This window comes from Camponotus vicinus, unplaced genomic scaffold (assembly GCF_025532165.1).
Source record: "Camponotus vicinus isolate PSW18456_S1 unplaced genomic scaffold, iyCamVici1.0 SCAF_6, whole genome shotgun sequence".
Lineage (NCBI taxonomy): Eukaryota > Metazoa > Arthropoda > Insecta > Hymenoptera > Formicidae > Camponotus > Camponotus vicinus.
This window is the reverse complement of record NW_028141978.1, coordinates 15,086,189-15,101,431: the sequence shown is the minus strand read 5'-3', so window position 1 is coordinate 15,101,431 and position 15,243 is coordinate 15,086,189. Positions and strand designations below refer to the sequence as shown.

The window sequence follows — 15,243 nt, the reverse complement described above, 5'->3', positions numbered from 1 at the left end:
TAAATTTAAAACACTTAAAATTATTATGTTTGATTTTAGAGTTTACGAGAGGATAAACAGATATATAAATCCAAACCTGTATCAAAATATAAATTGTGCGTATTGTATAAAGATGAACCATGGAAAATATTGTAAGTAACTTTCAATTTATAATACATCAAAAGTCCTAAAATAAATTATTAAAAACTATTCAAATGTATGTCTTTTTCTGTTCCAGGAGCGGCCCCCCTCAGCCCGGCGCATCGCCCCCTTAGCCTTCCAGGAACGGCGCATCACCCTCCCCCCATATATATATAGATATTTTACAATAAATTTTATATTTTTATATTATATTATTATTGTTATTATTATTAGACACACACACACACACACACACACACACACAAATGTATTATTACACGGACACATTTTAATAAATTTTATATATTTTAATTGAAAAAATAAAATTGCAATTATTTATACGCCTTTCCTTGCGCTTCCATCCTTTGGCATCTCTCTCTCGCGCGCTAGTTGTAAGTCTCGCGATATCTTCGTTGCGCTATCTCTCTCTCGCGCTAATTGTAAGTCTGGCGATATTATCGTTCTCTCTCGTACAGGTTGTTCTCGCGATATTATCGTTCTCTCTTTCGTACGCGTTGTTCTCGCGATATTATCATTCTCTCTCATACGCGTTGTTCGCGATATTATCGTTCTCTCTCGCACACGCTATTATCATTCTCTCTCTCTCTCTTTCATATGCTCGTCGCTATCACTCACTCACTCACTCACTTACCTTTGCGTCGTCCTTCTTCCACCTATGCGTCATCTTACAATGCGTCGTCCTTGTCTCGCGTTGACGCCATCCTTGTCGCATGTGGATGCCATCCTTGTCGCACTGTCCTCTTCACACACTTAGCGCTATCCTTTTCCCACACGTAGCGCTATTCTTCTCAAACTTTAGCACCGTCTTCGTTCCGCGGATCCCCCTTCTCCTCGCGGACCCCCTCGTCCATCGGTCGCGCCGCGGATTCCCCTTCCCCGCGCGTGACGTCACTCACTGCGCGCTGCAGTTCCCTCTTCTCCGCACGTGACGTCACTCCCCCCGCGCCGCGGTTCCCCTCGCGCCTCACCCCCCCTGAGAGGACCATAGTTAGAACCCGCCTTGTATACCTACTTTTTTTTTATTGTGTGCAGGGCCTTATGCACAATAAAATAACAATATGTTATAAGAACACACCATTTATTGGCTTTCTAAGAGCATTTCCTATGCTCTCCCATGCCATATCTCTATCTTTAACATTTTTATAATCATTTCTTCTTTTATCATATAATCGTGGATTACCCTCAACCAAAGCAATTAAATCTAGATCATCTTGCACTTTGTCATCCAAATTATATATATGTTCATATATTTCATAAGAAATGTAATCGTTCTCACAAGTTTCGTTATCTTCATTATTATCATTATCCAGAGGATCGTTTTTTTTCTACAGAACCTATAAATATATATATTCATAAATGTAATAATTTTATAAAAATTATAACTAGATAATTTTATAGTAATAATAACTTGATTATATACATTATATATATTAGGGGGACCGGAAAGTAATGTCGTTTTTTTACATTAAATTCAAACAGATAAATTTTTAACAAGTTTTTATTTTTAATCAATGATGTAATCACCCTCGTTATCAACAACCTTTTGCCATCTAGTGTGCAAATTTTCAATGCCGGGTCGATAAAAATCAATTGGTTTTTGAGCAAAATATCTGGAAGTGGCATTTTGGACATCATCCAAATTTTCAAATTTTTTGCCACTTAGAAAATGTTGTAGCGATCGGAATAAATGGAAATCCGATGGCGCAATATCGGGCGAGTATGGTGGGTGAGGCAATACTTCCCACCCCAATTCATTAATTTTTTCCAGGGTTCGTCTTGCGCAGTGCGGTCTTGCATTATCGTGTTGCAGAATAACGCCTTTTCTGTTGACAATCGCTGGGCACTTTTCAATTAAAGATTGATTTACTCGATCCAATTGTTCACAGTAAAGGTCTGCATTCACAGTTTGTCCAGGTTTCAGCACTTCAAAATGAACGACCCCGCGAATACTCCACTAAACACACAAAAGCGCCTTTTTGGGGTGTAAACCTGGCTTAGCTGTACTTCGTGGCGATTCATTCGGAGAGAGCCACTGCCTTTTGCGTTTTGGATTATCATAGAGGACCCATTTTTCATCTCCAGTGATCAAGCGATCAAAAAACGCTTCTGTATTGTGCCGCTGAAGCAATAAGTTGCATGTGGTGGACCGGTTAGCTTTGTTTTCTTCGGACAGATTATGCGGGACCCAAACACCTGCTCTGCTTACTTTACCAATCTGCTGCAAATGTTCTTGGATGGTCGACCAAGGTTGGTTAAGAGTGTTTGACAGTTCCTCGATTGTCTGACACGGATTTGCTTCCACTTCCGCCCTTAAAATGTCATTGTCTAAAGTTGTTGGTCTTCCTGATCGATACGAGTCGGAAAGATCAAAATTACCGGATTTGAACTTAGAAAACCACCTTTGGCATTTACGAACGTCTAATGCACTTGGATAAACATCGCAAATGTTTTTGGTAGCAACTGTTGCGTTACTACCCTTGTGAAACTCAAAAAGCATACAATGCCGGATATGTACCTCTTCTGGTATTTGGCTGGCCATTTCACCATAAATTGCAAAAAAAAATTTAAGATTTAATTATTTACGAGTAAACAAGTCAATCTAACCTTAAAATGTCTTTGGCACGACTTTGAAGTACACAATGAGCTGATAAATGACAAACGAATATCGACATGCGCAGAAACGACATTACTTTCCGGTCCCCCTAATACATTATACATAATATATAATAATTTAAAAATTATTTTTATATAATAATAAAAACGATTAAAACTTCAATAATCTTGTACACACAGAACATTTTATTTGTTTACAGAACTTTTATAATGAGAATTACTTACTATTTATTATGTAAAATAAGGGTAAATGTTTCCTTTAAGGTCCTCTTCTTCAATTAAGATATTTTGCACATGCGGATCGTCACATATCTAACCTTTAGCTTAGGTTAGGTTTGCTCTGTCTGATTGGCTAGTCGTAAAATCGCAATCGCAGGAATAGGAATTGGACCGACTTCCACGACTGCGACAGCGACTGCCTTGCAACCAGAAATAACCATTGAAGCGATCACTGATACGACTCTACGACCATATCTTACGACTTTACGACTGCTATTGTAGACGAGCCTTAACAACCACGGAAGAGATCGAACTGTGTGGAGTTAGTACATAAGTATCTATATGTATATAGGGTCTTAAACCTAGTAAGTTCCCGAAAGCGGCGAACTAATTAGTAACATAGTAATGGTGCGTTCGGTGTTGAGGCGGATTTCACAGGCGGAATAAACGAACGACATCTGCGGTAGTCACTGCGTAAACGAATGCACCTGTGTGCCAAGCATATCGTAAACTTGAGATGGCGACACGTCACATTAATTCATTGAACTCTATACATATTGGACGTTTTTCAGCAATCAACAGAGAGAAGCCTGAGAAAGGCCACGCTGCTGTTTTTCGTGGAACGCTTTTACTACGTCGTACACTAGCGGCGCGTGCATCCATTTTACGTCGCCTAGAACTACACAGTGATGCCAGAATGCTTACGCTGGCAACTGGCAACGTAGTGGAGGGGATAAGCACACAAGTGAAAATCGCGTGTACAGATACACGATGTCGTGTTTCGAGGAACACTTCATGCACTACCATGTAGCACCACCTTAGTAGCAGATGAAGCATTTCCCTTGAAACATTATCTAATGAGACCTTATGCACGTAAATCATTAAAAACAGATTCAAAAAGGATTTTTAATTATCGCTTATCAAGAGCAAGAAGAACCATAGAAAATTCTTTTGGAATCCTCGTGTCTCGTTGGAGAATTTTACGTAAGTCAATACAATGTAAAGAAGAGACAGCGCATAAAATAATTCTTGCATTGCTTGTACTCCACAATTTTGTTATGTCAAATAATTCTACTAAATATTGTCCTAAAAATTTCATTGATCATGAGAGAGATGATGGAACTATTGAGCTAGGAGAATGGCGCTATGATCGCGTTCAAGGTGCAGTATCAAATTTACGTCAAGTTGGATCTAATCACGCTGCTCTTACAGTTAATGTTCAGCGTAACACACTTCGGGATTATTTTATGAGTGATATAGGATCAATTCAGTGGCAAAATGAATATGCTTTGAGAGGATATAATATCAATAATCCATAAGTTCACTAGATAATTATATAAACAAAAACTTCAAATATCATTAAGTTTATTTCATATTTCGTAATTACAATTTTATAATCTGTTTCTATATTTCTATTTCTTCCTAAAAATAAATTACAAGTGACTTTTCTTTTTTCATATTTATAAATTAAATCAATATTTTCCTCAAGTCAATTACCGAAATGTGTTATTCAGAATGATATGTTATTTATAAATTTGTGTATTAGTAGATATAAGATGTGCCAAAGATATGCTGTAATTTATTATAATATAAATTAATATACTTTTCTGTTAAACACAATAAATAAGATTTTTAAGGCTATAGGATATAGTAGGAAAATAATATAAATAAAATGTTAAATTTTTAATTTTTAATAATGATATAATTTTAATGAGAATTTTAATAAAATATATAACTAAATAAAATCTTTTTATATTATTGCTCTTGTACAATAATTATGTAAACAATATGTGTGTGTGTATGTGTGTACTAACAATAAGTACTTGTTTATATTTTTACATTAACATTGAGTGAAATAAAAAATTATTTAACATAAATAATTGCAAAAAAATTATTCTCACTTACATTTCTCATAAAATAATTCTCACGCGTGTTGCACTTAAAAAAAACCTAATGTAAACAAATCTTACAATAATTGCATTTAGCACAAGAAGTTGTTGTAAAAATCGTGAATCTGATTAATATATGCTCTTATTGTTAGATTTAGTCAAGATTGAAAGCATATGCCAATCTGATTTACGATTTTTACAATAGTTATACAACAATTTTTTTTTACTGAACAGCCAATATTAAACAACAGAAATATTAACTAAAACAAAAAGAACATTTACTTATCCAATTATTAATAAAAATAAATTTTAAAAAATAAAAATAAAATTAAGCATAATCTTCCTCAAATGATTGTATGACTTCAAATATTCTCATCATACAACGGTTTTTTTGGTTTTTAGGTACTCGTTTTATGGATTGTAAAAGCACAGTCACCATGGCTTTATCTTCTTCTGTATCCTGTGTAACTTCTGTGGTAGTGCTCTGTAATAACTATGGTAATTCTGAGCATATAGTATTTATTGCTTTAGATGATTCAAGTGAAGCTATTTCAGTATCATCATACATTCTTTTTTTTTACGTATATCTGCTTTAGGGACAGTGAAAGGCCGTTTAGCTTTAGTACCAGTTAAATCATCAGTTTCACTTGTACTTGTTGTACCTTGAAAATAGTGATATAATTACCAATAGGAAATAATTTGTTAACAGTTATTAAATTTTATAATTGAATTTTTTCTACCATGTTATAGAAAATAAGGGCCTATTCAAACAAACTTGCATAGGTGCATATACAGCATAAGACCATCTGAACCATTGAGCATCGAGCATGTGACTTGCTCATTGATCCAAATAAACTTATGCTATGCATATGCACCTATGCAAGTTTGTTTGAATAGGCCCTAAATGTTAAAAATGATACTCACTTTAATTTATGATGTTATCAAAATTTTGATTGCATAAAGATGAGACAGTTGATTGAGAAAATAAAACTGGTATTTCCTGTAACGAATTCGCAGATATCACTTTAGAAATCTGTGTTTTTTGTTTCATATTTTCTGTGGAAACTCTTTGTGTGATCAATTCATTACATTTCATTTTAGCATTAGTTGCTGTAGACATAGAAGCAGCAGAAAAAGCAAATGAAGGAGATGGCATTGCACTAAATCCATGTAATGTTATAGAGGATTCTGCATTTGATACAGATGTTAATGGCAGTCTTGATCTTTTGTAGTTTGACGTAGTCCTTATCATGCAAAATAGTATTTAGTAATAAATAGTATTAAAAGTACACAAAGTGATTAAGATAGATATACGTCAAAGATGTAATGACTTACTTTCGAGGAACATAAAGTTTTCCTAAAAATCTATGAATAGCTTTGCTTTGGGGAGTTAGCATATTTTCTATCACAATATTAGTTTGGCCTGAACCAGATAAACAATTTTCTTTATCAATATTTAAAAACTGTCGTCTAGCCCTTCCGTACAAATTTCGTAAAGTTTCCCATCTATGTTTTGCATCTGATTCTAAAAACACAAAGTACTGTATTTGCTGCATTTGTACATCATATGATTGATAAATCGATGAATTAAAAAATTCGCCCAATATTATTATATATAAATAAGTTAGGCCTTGCGCACAATAGGAAAAATATTAAATATTAAATATAAAAAGAGAAAGAAACTTTTCCCTTCTCTTTCTCTCTTTCTATATTTAATATTTCTTAGTAGGTATACAAGGCGGGTTCTAACTATGGTCCTCTCAGGGGGGATGAGGCGCGAGGGGAACCGCGGCGCGGGGGGAGTAACGTCACGTGCGGGGAAGAGGGAACTGCAGCGCGCAGTGAGTGACGTCACGCGCGAGGAAGGGGGATCCACGGCGCGACCGATGGACGAGGGGGTCCGCGAGGAGAAGGGGGATCAGCGGAACGAAGACGGTGCTAAAGTCTGAGAAGGATAGCGCTACGTGTGGGAAAAGGATAGCGCTAAGTGTGTGAAGAGGACAGTGCGACAAGGATGGCATCCACGTGCGACAAGGATGGCGTCAACGTGAAACAAGGACGACGCATTGTAAGATGACGCATAGGTGGAAGAAGGACGACGCAAAGGTAAGTGAGTGAGTGAGTGAGTGATAGCGACGAGCATATGAAAGAGAGAGAGAGAGAATGATAATAGCGTGTGCGAGAGAGAACGATAATATCGCGAACAACGCGTGCGAGAGAGAATGATAATATCGCGAGAACAACGCGTACGAAAGAGAGAACGATAATATCGCGAGAACAACCTGTACGAGAGAGAACGATAATATCGCGAGACTTACAATTAGCGCGAGAGAGAGATAGCGCAACGAAGATATCGCGAGACTTACAACTAGCGCGCGAGAGAGAGATGCCAAAGGATGGGAGCGCAAGGAAAGGCGTATAAATAATTGCAATTTTTTTTTTCAATTAAAATATATAAAATTTATTAAAATGTGCTGTGTAATAATACATTTGTGTGTGTGTGTGTGTGTGTGTGTGTGTGTGTGTGTGTGTGTGTGTGTGTGTGTCTAATAATAATAACAATAATAATATTACAAAAATATAAAATTTATTGTAAAATATCTATATATATATATATATATATATATGGGGGGGGGGGTGATGCGCCGTTCTTGGAAGGCTAAGGGGGCGATGCCGGGCTGAGGGGGGCCGCTCCTGGAACAGAAAAAGACATACATTTGAATAGTTTTTAATAATTTATTTTAGGACTTTTGATGTATTATAAATTGAAAGTTACTTACAATATTTTCCATGGTTCATCTTTATACAATACGCACAATTTATATTTTGATACAGGTTTGGATTCATATATCTGTTTATCCTCTCGTAAACTCTAAAATCAAACAATAATTTTAAGTGTTTTAAATTTATTACACATCAACAAAAATATTTTACCTTCAACGCTTCCAAGTTCCGCCGTAGTATATTCTCATGCTCATCTTCTCTCAGTTTTTCAAAATCTTTTATTAATTCGAGATTTTCACGCAGTTTGTTTCCAATACATTTTACTTTAGAATGATTAGGTTCTATATTGAAACATTTACATCCATGATATTTTACAAATTCTCGCGCACATATTTTTCGAGCTAGGAGAAATGTCCTCAACGAATTTGTGCGGGATTTTTTCAAGCCGAGCTCTTGATGTTTTATAAACTGAACGATTGAAGTTTCCAAATTCTTCTTTGAAAGTTGTTCCCGCTCTATTAGAAGTAATTCTTCATCTTGACTAATCCGAAAACAGAAATCAGGTCTCTCATCGGATGATTCCTCCCCCATTTCTCCCTCCTCTCTCTCTCTCCACCTCATCCATTTCTCTCTCCATCCAATAATCATCATCATCATCCGTATCATTATCGATGATAATAATGTCTTCTTCAGCCATTATACGTGACCAACGAAACACAGAAGAACGAAAGAAATAATATTCTAATGTCGCAGACTCCTCTTCATTATATATCTTTTAATATCTTTTGTCTCATTCTAACTAGAGCATCACGTCTCATCTACCTCAGCATTTCTCTACATCTTTGGCGGAGCGTGTTGAGAAAATTATCAACTATTATTCGTATGGAAGGAAAGAATTAAAATCACAGATGAAATGAAAATAATTATTTATTACACGCATCGTAAAGAATATCATTTACAGCACATGTTAGTCTAGGTATTTCCGCTCTAGGGGAATTATGTCCTAGTTTTCGCTCTCGCTCTCTGTTTCCGCGTGTTCTCTGTTTTTCGCTCGCTGAACATCAGGCTGAGTGTAGGTTGTGATGCTGACTCTCTTGATATAATATAATGATAGTTTATTATTACTACTATGTACAAGTATTATACAAGTGGTTCTGAAAAGGACCGATTAGTAAGGTAGCCGTTCCCGGTATGTGATTGGCGGGAACGTCTTAGTTATTTTCAGTGACCCTAGGCAGTTGTTGTTCAGGTCCGCCGGTGGAGTCTCCGTTTGTGTCGCGATAGACGTGGAGTTAGTCTCCCAGTCGCTGTCAGACTGGACCGCTTGCTCCTGGGTAGCTGGCTGCGCCTGTATGCCTCGGTGGACCAGCATACTGTCTGCACGCCTATCTCTCTCTGCTGCCGAGGTGATGGAGACAGAGGTGAGAGCAACGCTGGATAGCTCTCGGTGACTGTTGGCGATATGTAGCGGCGTACTCGAATATCCCACTGGTGGAGTAGGCACCTTGGTGGCCTGGTGAGGTTTGGAGGGTCCAGCTCCAGTGGGATGAGCTTCCACGGTAGCAGCTGCCAGGTGACCCGCTTCTTCGGAGGCTCGTACTCCTCACACGGCTGCTTCGCTGGCCCGGGTGATCGGCGCGAGATTAGCGGCCGTGGAATGTAGCTGCGCCTCGGCGGAATCCTTCCAGGAGCGTGGAGGCTCCTGCCAGAAAAAGCTTGCCGAAATACGGCTTCGCTTTGAGCGTTAAGGCTCTACAAAAGGTGGAATCTACGATGTGTATAAAGCGTTCTCACTTAGTACTGAGTCGTGACTCGATTTTCCTTTGCGTCGCCCGGCCTTATATACCCAGTCTGCCGGGCTTCACTTATGCGAAAAGGTTCGCCTTCGTTGCCATCTGTCGGCCGGCCGGTGATCCAGCTCAGGGGAATCCCCTTAACGTTCGCGCTACCGTGCGCGTATCGTGCGCGCGGGCTGCCGTGCAGTAGGCGCCCAGTGCGTTCGGCCGTAACGCTTTTGTGGCGTATGGCAAAACGCCACAGGACCCCCCCTGGTTGTATTAAAGTCCTTATGATGTTGGTGCGAATCGGACTGGCTGCCGTACCGCTCGTCCGGATCTTGTAGTTGTTCCTTCGCTGTTTCTCCCGTCTGTCTCCTTTGCTGGTTCTTCATTGATTATGTAGGCTGGTTTCAATCGGTCTGCTGAGACATTGACTTCTTTTCCTCTAATCCTCAGTTTGAAGGCTTTGTTTCCCCTGCTGATGACCTCGAATGGTCCGTCATATGGTGGATAGAGTGCTCCGCTGGGTGCGTCGTGTCTGACGAACACATGCGTTGTTGTGTTCATGTCCTTGAACACGAAGGTAGCTCGTTGTCCATGGCGCTTAATAGCCGGTCGGAGTTTCTGCATTGCCTTCTTTAGGTTGGTTAGGAAATCGTAGTTCTGTCCCTTCTCTCGTGGCCTTTGGTCGTCTAGGAATTGTCCAGGTAATCGGATTGGTTCGCCGTAGACCATTTCTGCAGGTGTGGACTTGATGTCTTCTTTCCATGTTGCTCTAATTCCTAATAGAATGATGGGTAAGACTTTAGTCCAAAGCTGCCAGATCTCCGCCGCAAGCAACATGCAACACGGCGTGGAGGGGGTAATGAGGATGTGAGCGTAAGCGTACGTGTGAGCTCGGCGCTTCGGCTAGCTTCGGATAGTAGAAGAGGACAGAATACAGTCTTCTGTCTTCTTCCTACCAACGAAAGCGACGGCCGACGCGCGACGCTACACGCTGCTCGCTCCCGATATCTCGATATGCGCTCAATGTTTCTCTTACAGCTTTTTTATCGTATAATATGTTTATAATATGTATGTGTATATATATATATATATATATATATATATATATATATATATATTATAAATATATTATACAAATATAAATATATACTAATTATATTACAAAAATATATTATAAAACTATTTAATATAATAATTTAACTTGTTTTCTCCATATTTATACATTTAAAATAATAAAATAAAAAAATTTAATGAGTGTGGCGATTTTCCACACCACCCACGGGGTATCACCAATGGCGCGTTAGGTTTTTTTATGTGGACCTTCGCCTAGAGCCCTATTATACCACATTGTATTGATATATGTATAGGAGGAAAAAATATCTAGGAATAAAGGATAAAAGGAAGAAAATATTGGATAAATAAATATTCTTGAATTATTTTTTTATTATTTATTTAATACATTAATAATAATAATAATTTTTAATAATTGCGCCTCGGCCGCCTCCTCGGCCCCAGCCGCCTCCTCGGGCCCGGCCGCCTCTTCGTCCCCGGCCGCTTCCTCGGCCTCGGTCGCCTCCTCGACCGCCCGCGACGCCCCAGCCGCCCCTGCTGCGCTGCGCGTACCAGCGGACACGGGCCCGCCCGCCTCCTCTTTTTTTTGTTTATTTTCTGAAAAATAAAACAAATAAATTATTATATATATATATATATATATATATATATACACTCACCCGCAAAAAAAGCGGTACACCTAAAATTTGAGAAAATTTCATCAAATTTTAAATGATCATAACTTGGTAAATAATGATGATAAAAATATGTTTAAAAAAACAAAATGAAGGCTGTAATGTCCACTTTAAGAATATTTAAGTGGCAATTATGCTCAGCCATTGTTTTCAAAATGGCGGATAAGGAAGTGAAAGGATGTAAAATTGATTATTAAAGGATCGAGTTTGGGACGGTGCACGGCGTAAATCAGGTAACGCAGCCCAATGAGACCAAATGCTCGTGAAAGTGTGGAGTGTTATCTTTAAAATGTTTTTTTACCGAGCTCGATACGATGATTTTTCGCTGAGTTATTCCGAATTTAATTAAAAACGCTCTTTTTTCTTCTTCAATTTGCAGCTCAGCGAATAATTATCGTATCGAGCTCGGTAAAAAAGCATTGTAAAGGTGATACTCCACACTTTCACATGCATTTCGTCCCATTGGGCTGCGATACCTGATTCACGCCACGCACTGGAGCAAAGCGGGAACCTTTATTTATCGGTTTTGTATGCTTTCATTTATCCGCTATTTTGAAAAAAAATGGTTGCACATAATTTCAATTTAATTTAGGTGTGTGTGTGTGTGTGCTCGTTTGTATACCACAAGGATAAGGACCCCGTGGTTCGTCAGCTCCACAGTATTTAAAGACTCCAAACCCTCCTTGTGGCGTGTGTGTGTGTGTGTGTGTGTGTGTGTGTGTGTGTACGGGCGCACGCATGTGTGTATTAATAGTGGGTATGACCTCCTCGTGCGCGTATTACCTCATTCATACGATCAGGCATACTCTGTATTAGTCTTTTTATTTCATCCTGCGTAATTGCATCCCATGCATTTTGAAGAACTCTTTGAAGTTCTTGCAGTGACTGAGGTGCAAGTACGTGATTTCGTACTTTCTTGCCGAGATTGTCCCACAAATGCTCAATGGGATTTAAATCCGGACTACTTGCTGGCCAAACAAGTCGATTTATGCCAACTTCATCGAGGAAATCAAACACTCTTCTCGCAGTGTGTGGTCGAGCATTGTCTTGCATAAACAAGAAGTTCTCTCCGATAAAGGGTGCATACGGAACAACATACGGAAGGAGTATGTCTTCCACGTATACATCTGCGTTCATGTTCCTGTCAAAAAAGTGCAAATCTGTATGAGCGTCCGCTGAAATACCTGCCCAAACCATCACAGAGCCTCCATTGTAGCTGTACCTTTCACTTACAGTACAATCTGCAAATCGTTCTCCACGACGACGATAAACTCGTTCTCGTCCATCTGGAGAATAGAGACAAAAACGAGATTCATCGCTAAAGAGTACTTTGCCCCAGTCTGCGTAATTCCAGTCTCTATGCGCAACTGCAAAATTGAGTCGAGCTACGCGATGACGACCTGTAAGAAAAGGTACAGCCGCTGGCCTGCGCGAAAACAGATTTTGTTCCGCTAATCTTCTCCGAACGGTGTCAACGGATACATTGCAATTGTGGACATCCCTTAAATTGTTTCGAATTTGAACAGCTGTTCGATGTCTGTCTCTTAATGAATTTAAAACAATAAATCGGTCATCGTTTTCATTGGTACGTCGAGGGCGCCCAGAACCAGGCCTCCTCTTGAAAGAATTGGTGTCTAAGTACCTGGCATAAGCACGTTGCACAGTTGACACTGACAGATCAAGTGCCTCAGCAACGTATCTTCGACTTCTGCCATCTTCAATTAAAGCAACAACTTGAGCAGCTTTTTCTGGAGTTATCGTTGCCATAATCGAGAAGTAATTTCGAGAAGAAGTAATTAATTATGGTTTCAATAGATGAAGTCGCAAGGAGCAACGCGTCTAGAGAGCTAGCAAATCAATCGCATAACTTGTACTATAGTCTTTCAATGTTTTTTCCGTTTGAGACGTGCTTATGCCAGGTACATTGAAAGACTATAGTACAAGTTATGCGATTGATTTGCTAGCTCTCTAGACGCGTTGCTCCTTGCGACTTCATCTATTGAAACCATAATTAATTACTTCTTCTCGAAATTACTTCTCGATTATGGCAACGATAACTCCAGAAAAAGCTGCTCAAGTTGTTGCTTTAATTGAAGATGGCAGAAGTCGAAGATACGTTGCTGAGGCACTTGATCTGTCAGTGTCAACTGTGCAACGTGCTTATGCCAGGTACTTAGACACCAATTCTTTCAAGAGGAGGCCTGGTTCTGGGCGCCCTCGACGTACCAATGAAAACGATGACCGATTTATTGTTTTAAATTCATTAAGAGACAGACATCGAACAGCTGTTCAAATTCGAATCAATTTAAGGGATGTCCACAATTGCAATGTATCCGTTGACACCGTTCGGAGAAGATTAGCGAAACAAAATCTGTTTTCGCGCAGGCCAGCGGCTGTACCTTTTCTTACAGGTCGTCATCGCGTAGCTCGACTCAATTTTGCAGTTGCGCATAGAGACTGGAATTACGCAGACTGGGGCAAAGTACTCTTTAGCGATGAATCTCGTTTTTGTCTCTATTCTCCAGATGGACGAGAACGAGTTTATCGTCGTCGTGGAGAACGATTTGCAGATTGTACTGTAAGTGAAAGGTACAGCTACAATGGAGGCTCTGTGATGGTTTGGGCAGGTATTTCAGCGGACGCTCATACAGATTTGCACTTTTTTGACAGGAACATGAACGCAGATGTATACGTGGAAGACATACTCCTTCCGTATGTTGTTCCGTATGCACCCTTTATCGGAGAGAACTTCTTGTTTATGCAAGACAATGCTCGACCACACACTGCGAGAAGAGTGTTTGATTTCCTCGATGAAGTTGGCATAAATCGACTTGTTTGGCCAGCAAGTAGTCCGGATTTAAATCCCATTGAGCATTTGTGGGACAATCTCGGCAAGAAAGTACGAAATCACGTACTTGCACCTCAGTCACTGCAAGAACTTCAAAGAGTTCTTCAAAATGCATGGGATGCAATTACGCAGGATGAAATAAAAAGACTAATACAGAGTATGCCTGATCGTATGAATGAGGTAATACGCGCACGAGGAGGTCATACCCACTATTAATACACACATGCGTGCGCCCGTACACACACACACACACACACACACACACACACACACGCCACAAGGAGGGTTTGGAGTCTTTAAATACTGTGGAGCTGACGAACCACGGGGTCCTTATCCTTGTGGTATACAAACGAGCACACACACACACACACCTAAATTAAATTGAAATTATGTGCAACCATTTTTTTTCAAAATAGCGGATAAATGAAAGCATACAAAACCGATAAATAAAGGTTCCCGCTTTGCTCCAGTGCGTGGCGTGAATCAGGTATCGCAGCCCAATGGGACGAAATGCCTGTGAAAGTGTGGAGTATCACCTTTACAATGCTTTTTTACCGAGCTCGATACGATAATTATTCGCTGAGCTGCAAATTGAAGAAGAAAAAAGAGCGTTTTTAATTAAATTCGGAATAACTCAGCGAAAAATCATCGTATCGAGCTCGGTAAAAAAACATTTTAAAGATAACACTCCACACTTTCACGAGCATTTGGTCTCATTGGGCTGCGTTACCTGATTTACGCCGTGCACCGTCCCAAACTCGATCCTTTAATAATCAATTTTACATCCTTTCACTTCCTTATCCGCCATTTTGAAAACAATGGCTGAGCATAATTGCCACTTAAATATTCTTAAAGTGGACATTACAGCCTTCATTTTGTTTTTTTAAACATATTTTTATCATCATTATTTACCAAGTTATGATCATTTAAAATTTGATGAAATTTTCTCAAATTTTAGGTGTACCGCTTTTTTTGCGGGTGAGTGTATATATATACAGGGTGTTTTATTTTAATCCGACCAGTCGAATATCTCGAAAACCAAGCCCGGGAGAGAAAAATATTTCAGACAAAAGTTGTTTGGTTTCGAGGGGGCCATAAGATGGTATCATTGGTTTGACCTTGAAGAGTCATTTGAAGGTCACGTGAAGGTCACTTCAATTTTTTTAAATGGAACACCCTATATATTTTTGCACACTCTTGTAGCTTATCTCGAGAGCTTTCCAAAACACTATCATTAAGTATCTTTTCGTTAAGTACTTTTTGAGTTATGAGGGTTGAAA

General features: G+C 39.1%; 1 protein-coding gene and 1 pseudogene across 1 annotated transcript; one reads left to right on the top strand and one right to left on the bottom strand.

Annotated features, from left to right (window-relative positions):
* Positions 1–2,226: 2,226 nt before the first annotated feature.
* LOC145972995 (uncharacterized) lies at positions 2,227–2,828 on the bottom strand (annotated as a pseudogene).
* Positions 2,829–3,670: 842 nt separating this feature from the next.
* On the top strand, positions 3,671–4,293 carry LOC145973287 (uncharacterized). Its single transcript, XM_083102555.1, has 2 exons — positions 3,671–3,694; positions 3,738–4,293. Exons 1-2 carry the CDS (start codon positions 3,671–3,673, stop codon positions 4,290–4,292), a joined length of 579 nt encoding a protein of 192 aa, XP_082958681.1. The 3' UTR covers position 4,293.
* The last annotated feature ends 10,950 nt before the right edge of the window (positions 4,294–15,243 follow it).

Excerpts from the sequence above, each read along its gene's own strand:
- LOC145973287 (XM_083102555.1), top strand. The coding sequence starts at position 3,671 with ATGCTTACGCTGGCAACTGGCAAC. Across the intron at positions 3,695-3,737 it reads TTACGCTGGCAACTGGCAAC|ATACACGATGTCGTGTTTCG; the intron begins GTAGTGGAGGGG and ends TCGCGTGTACAG.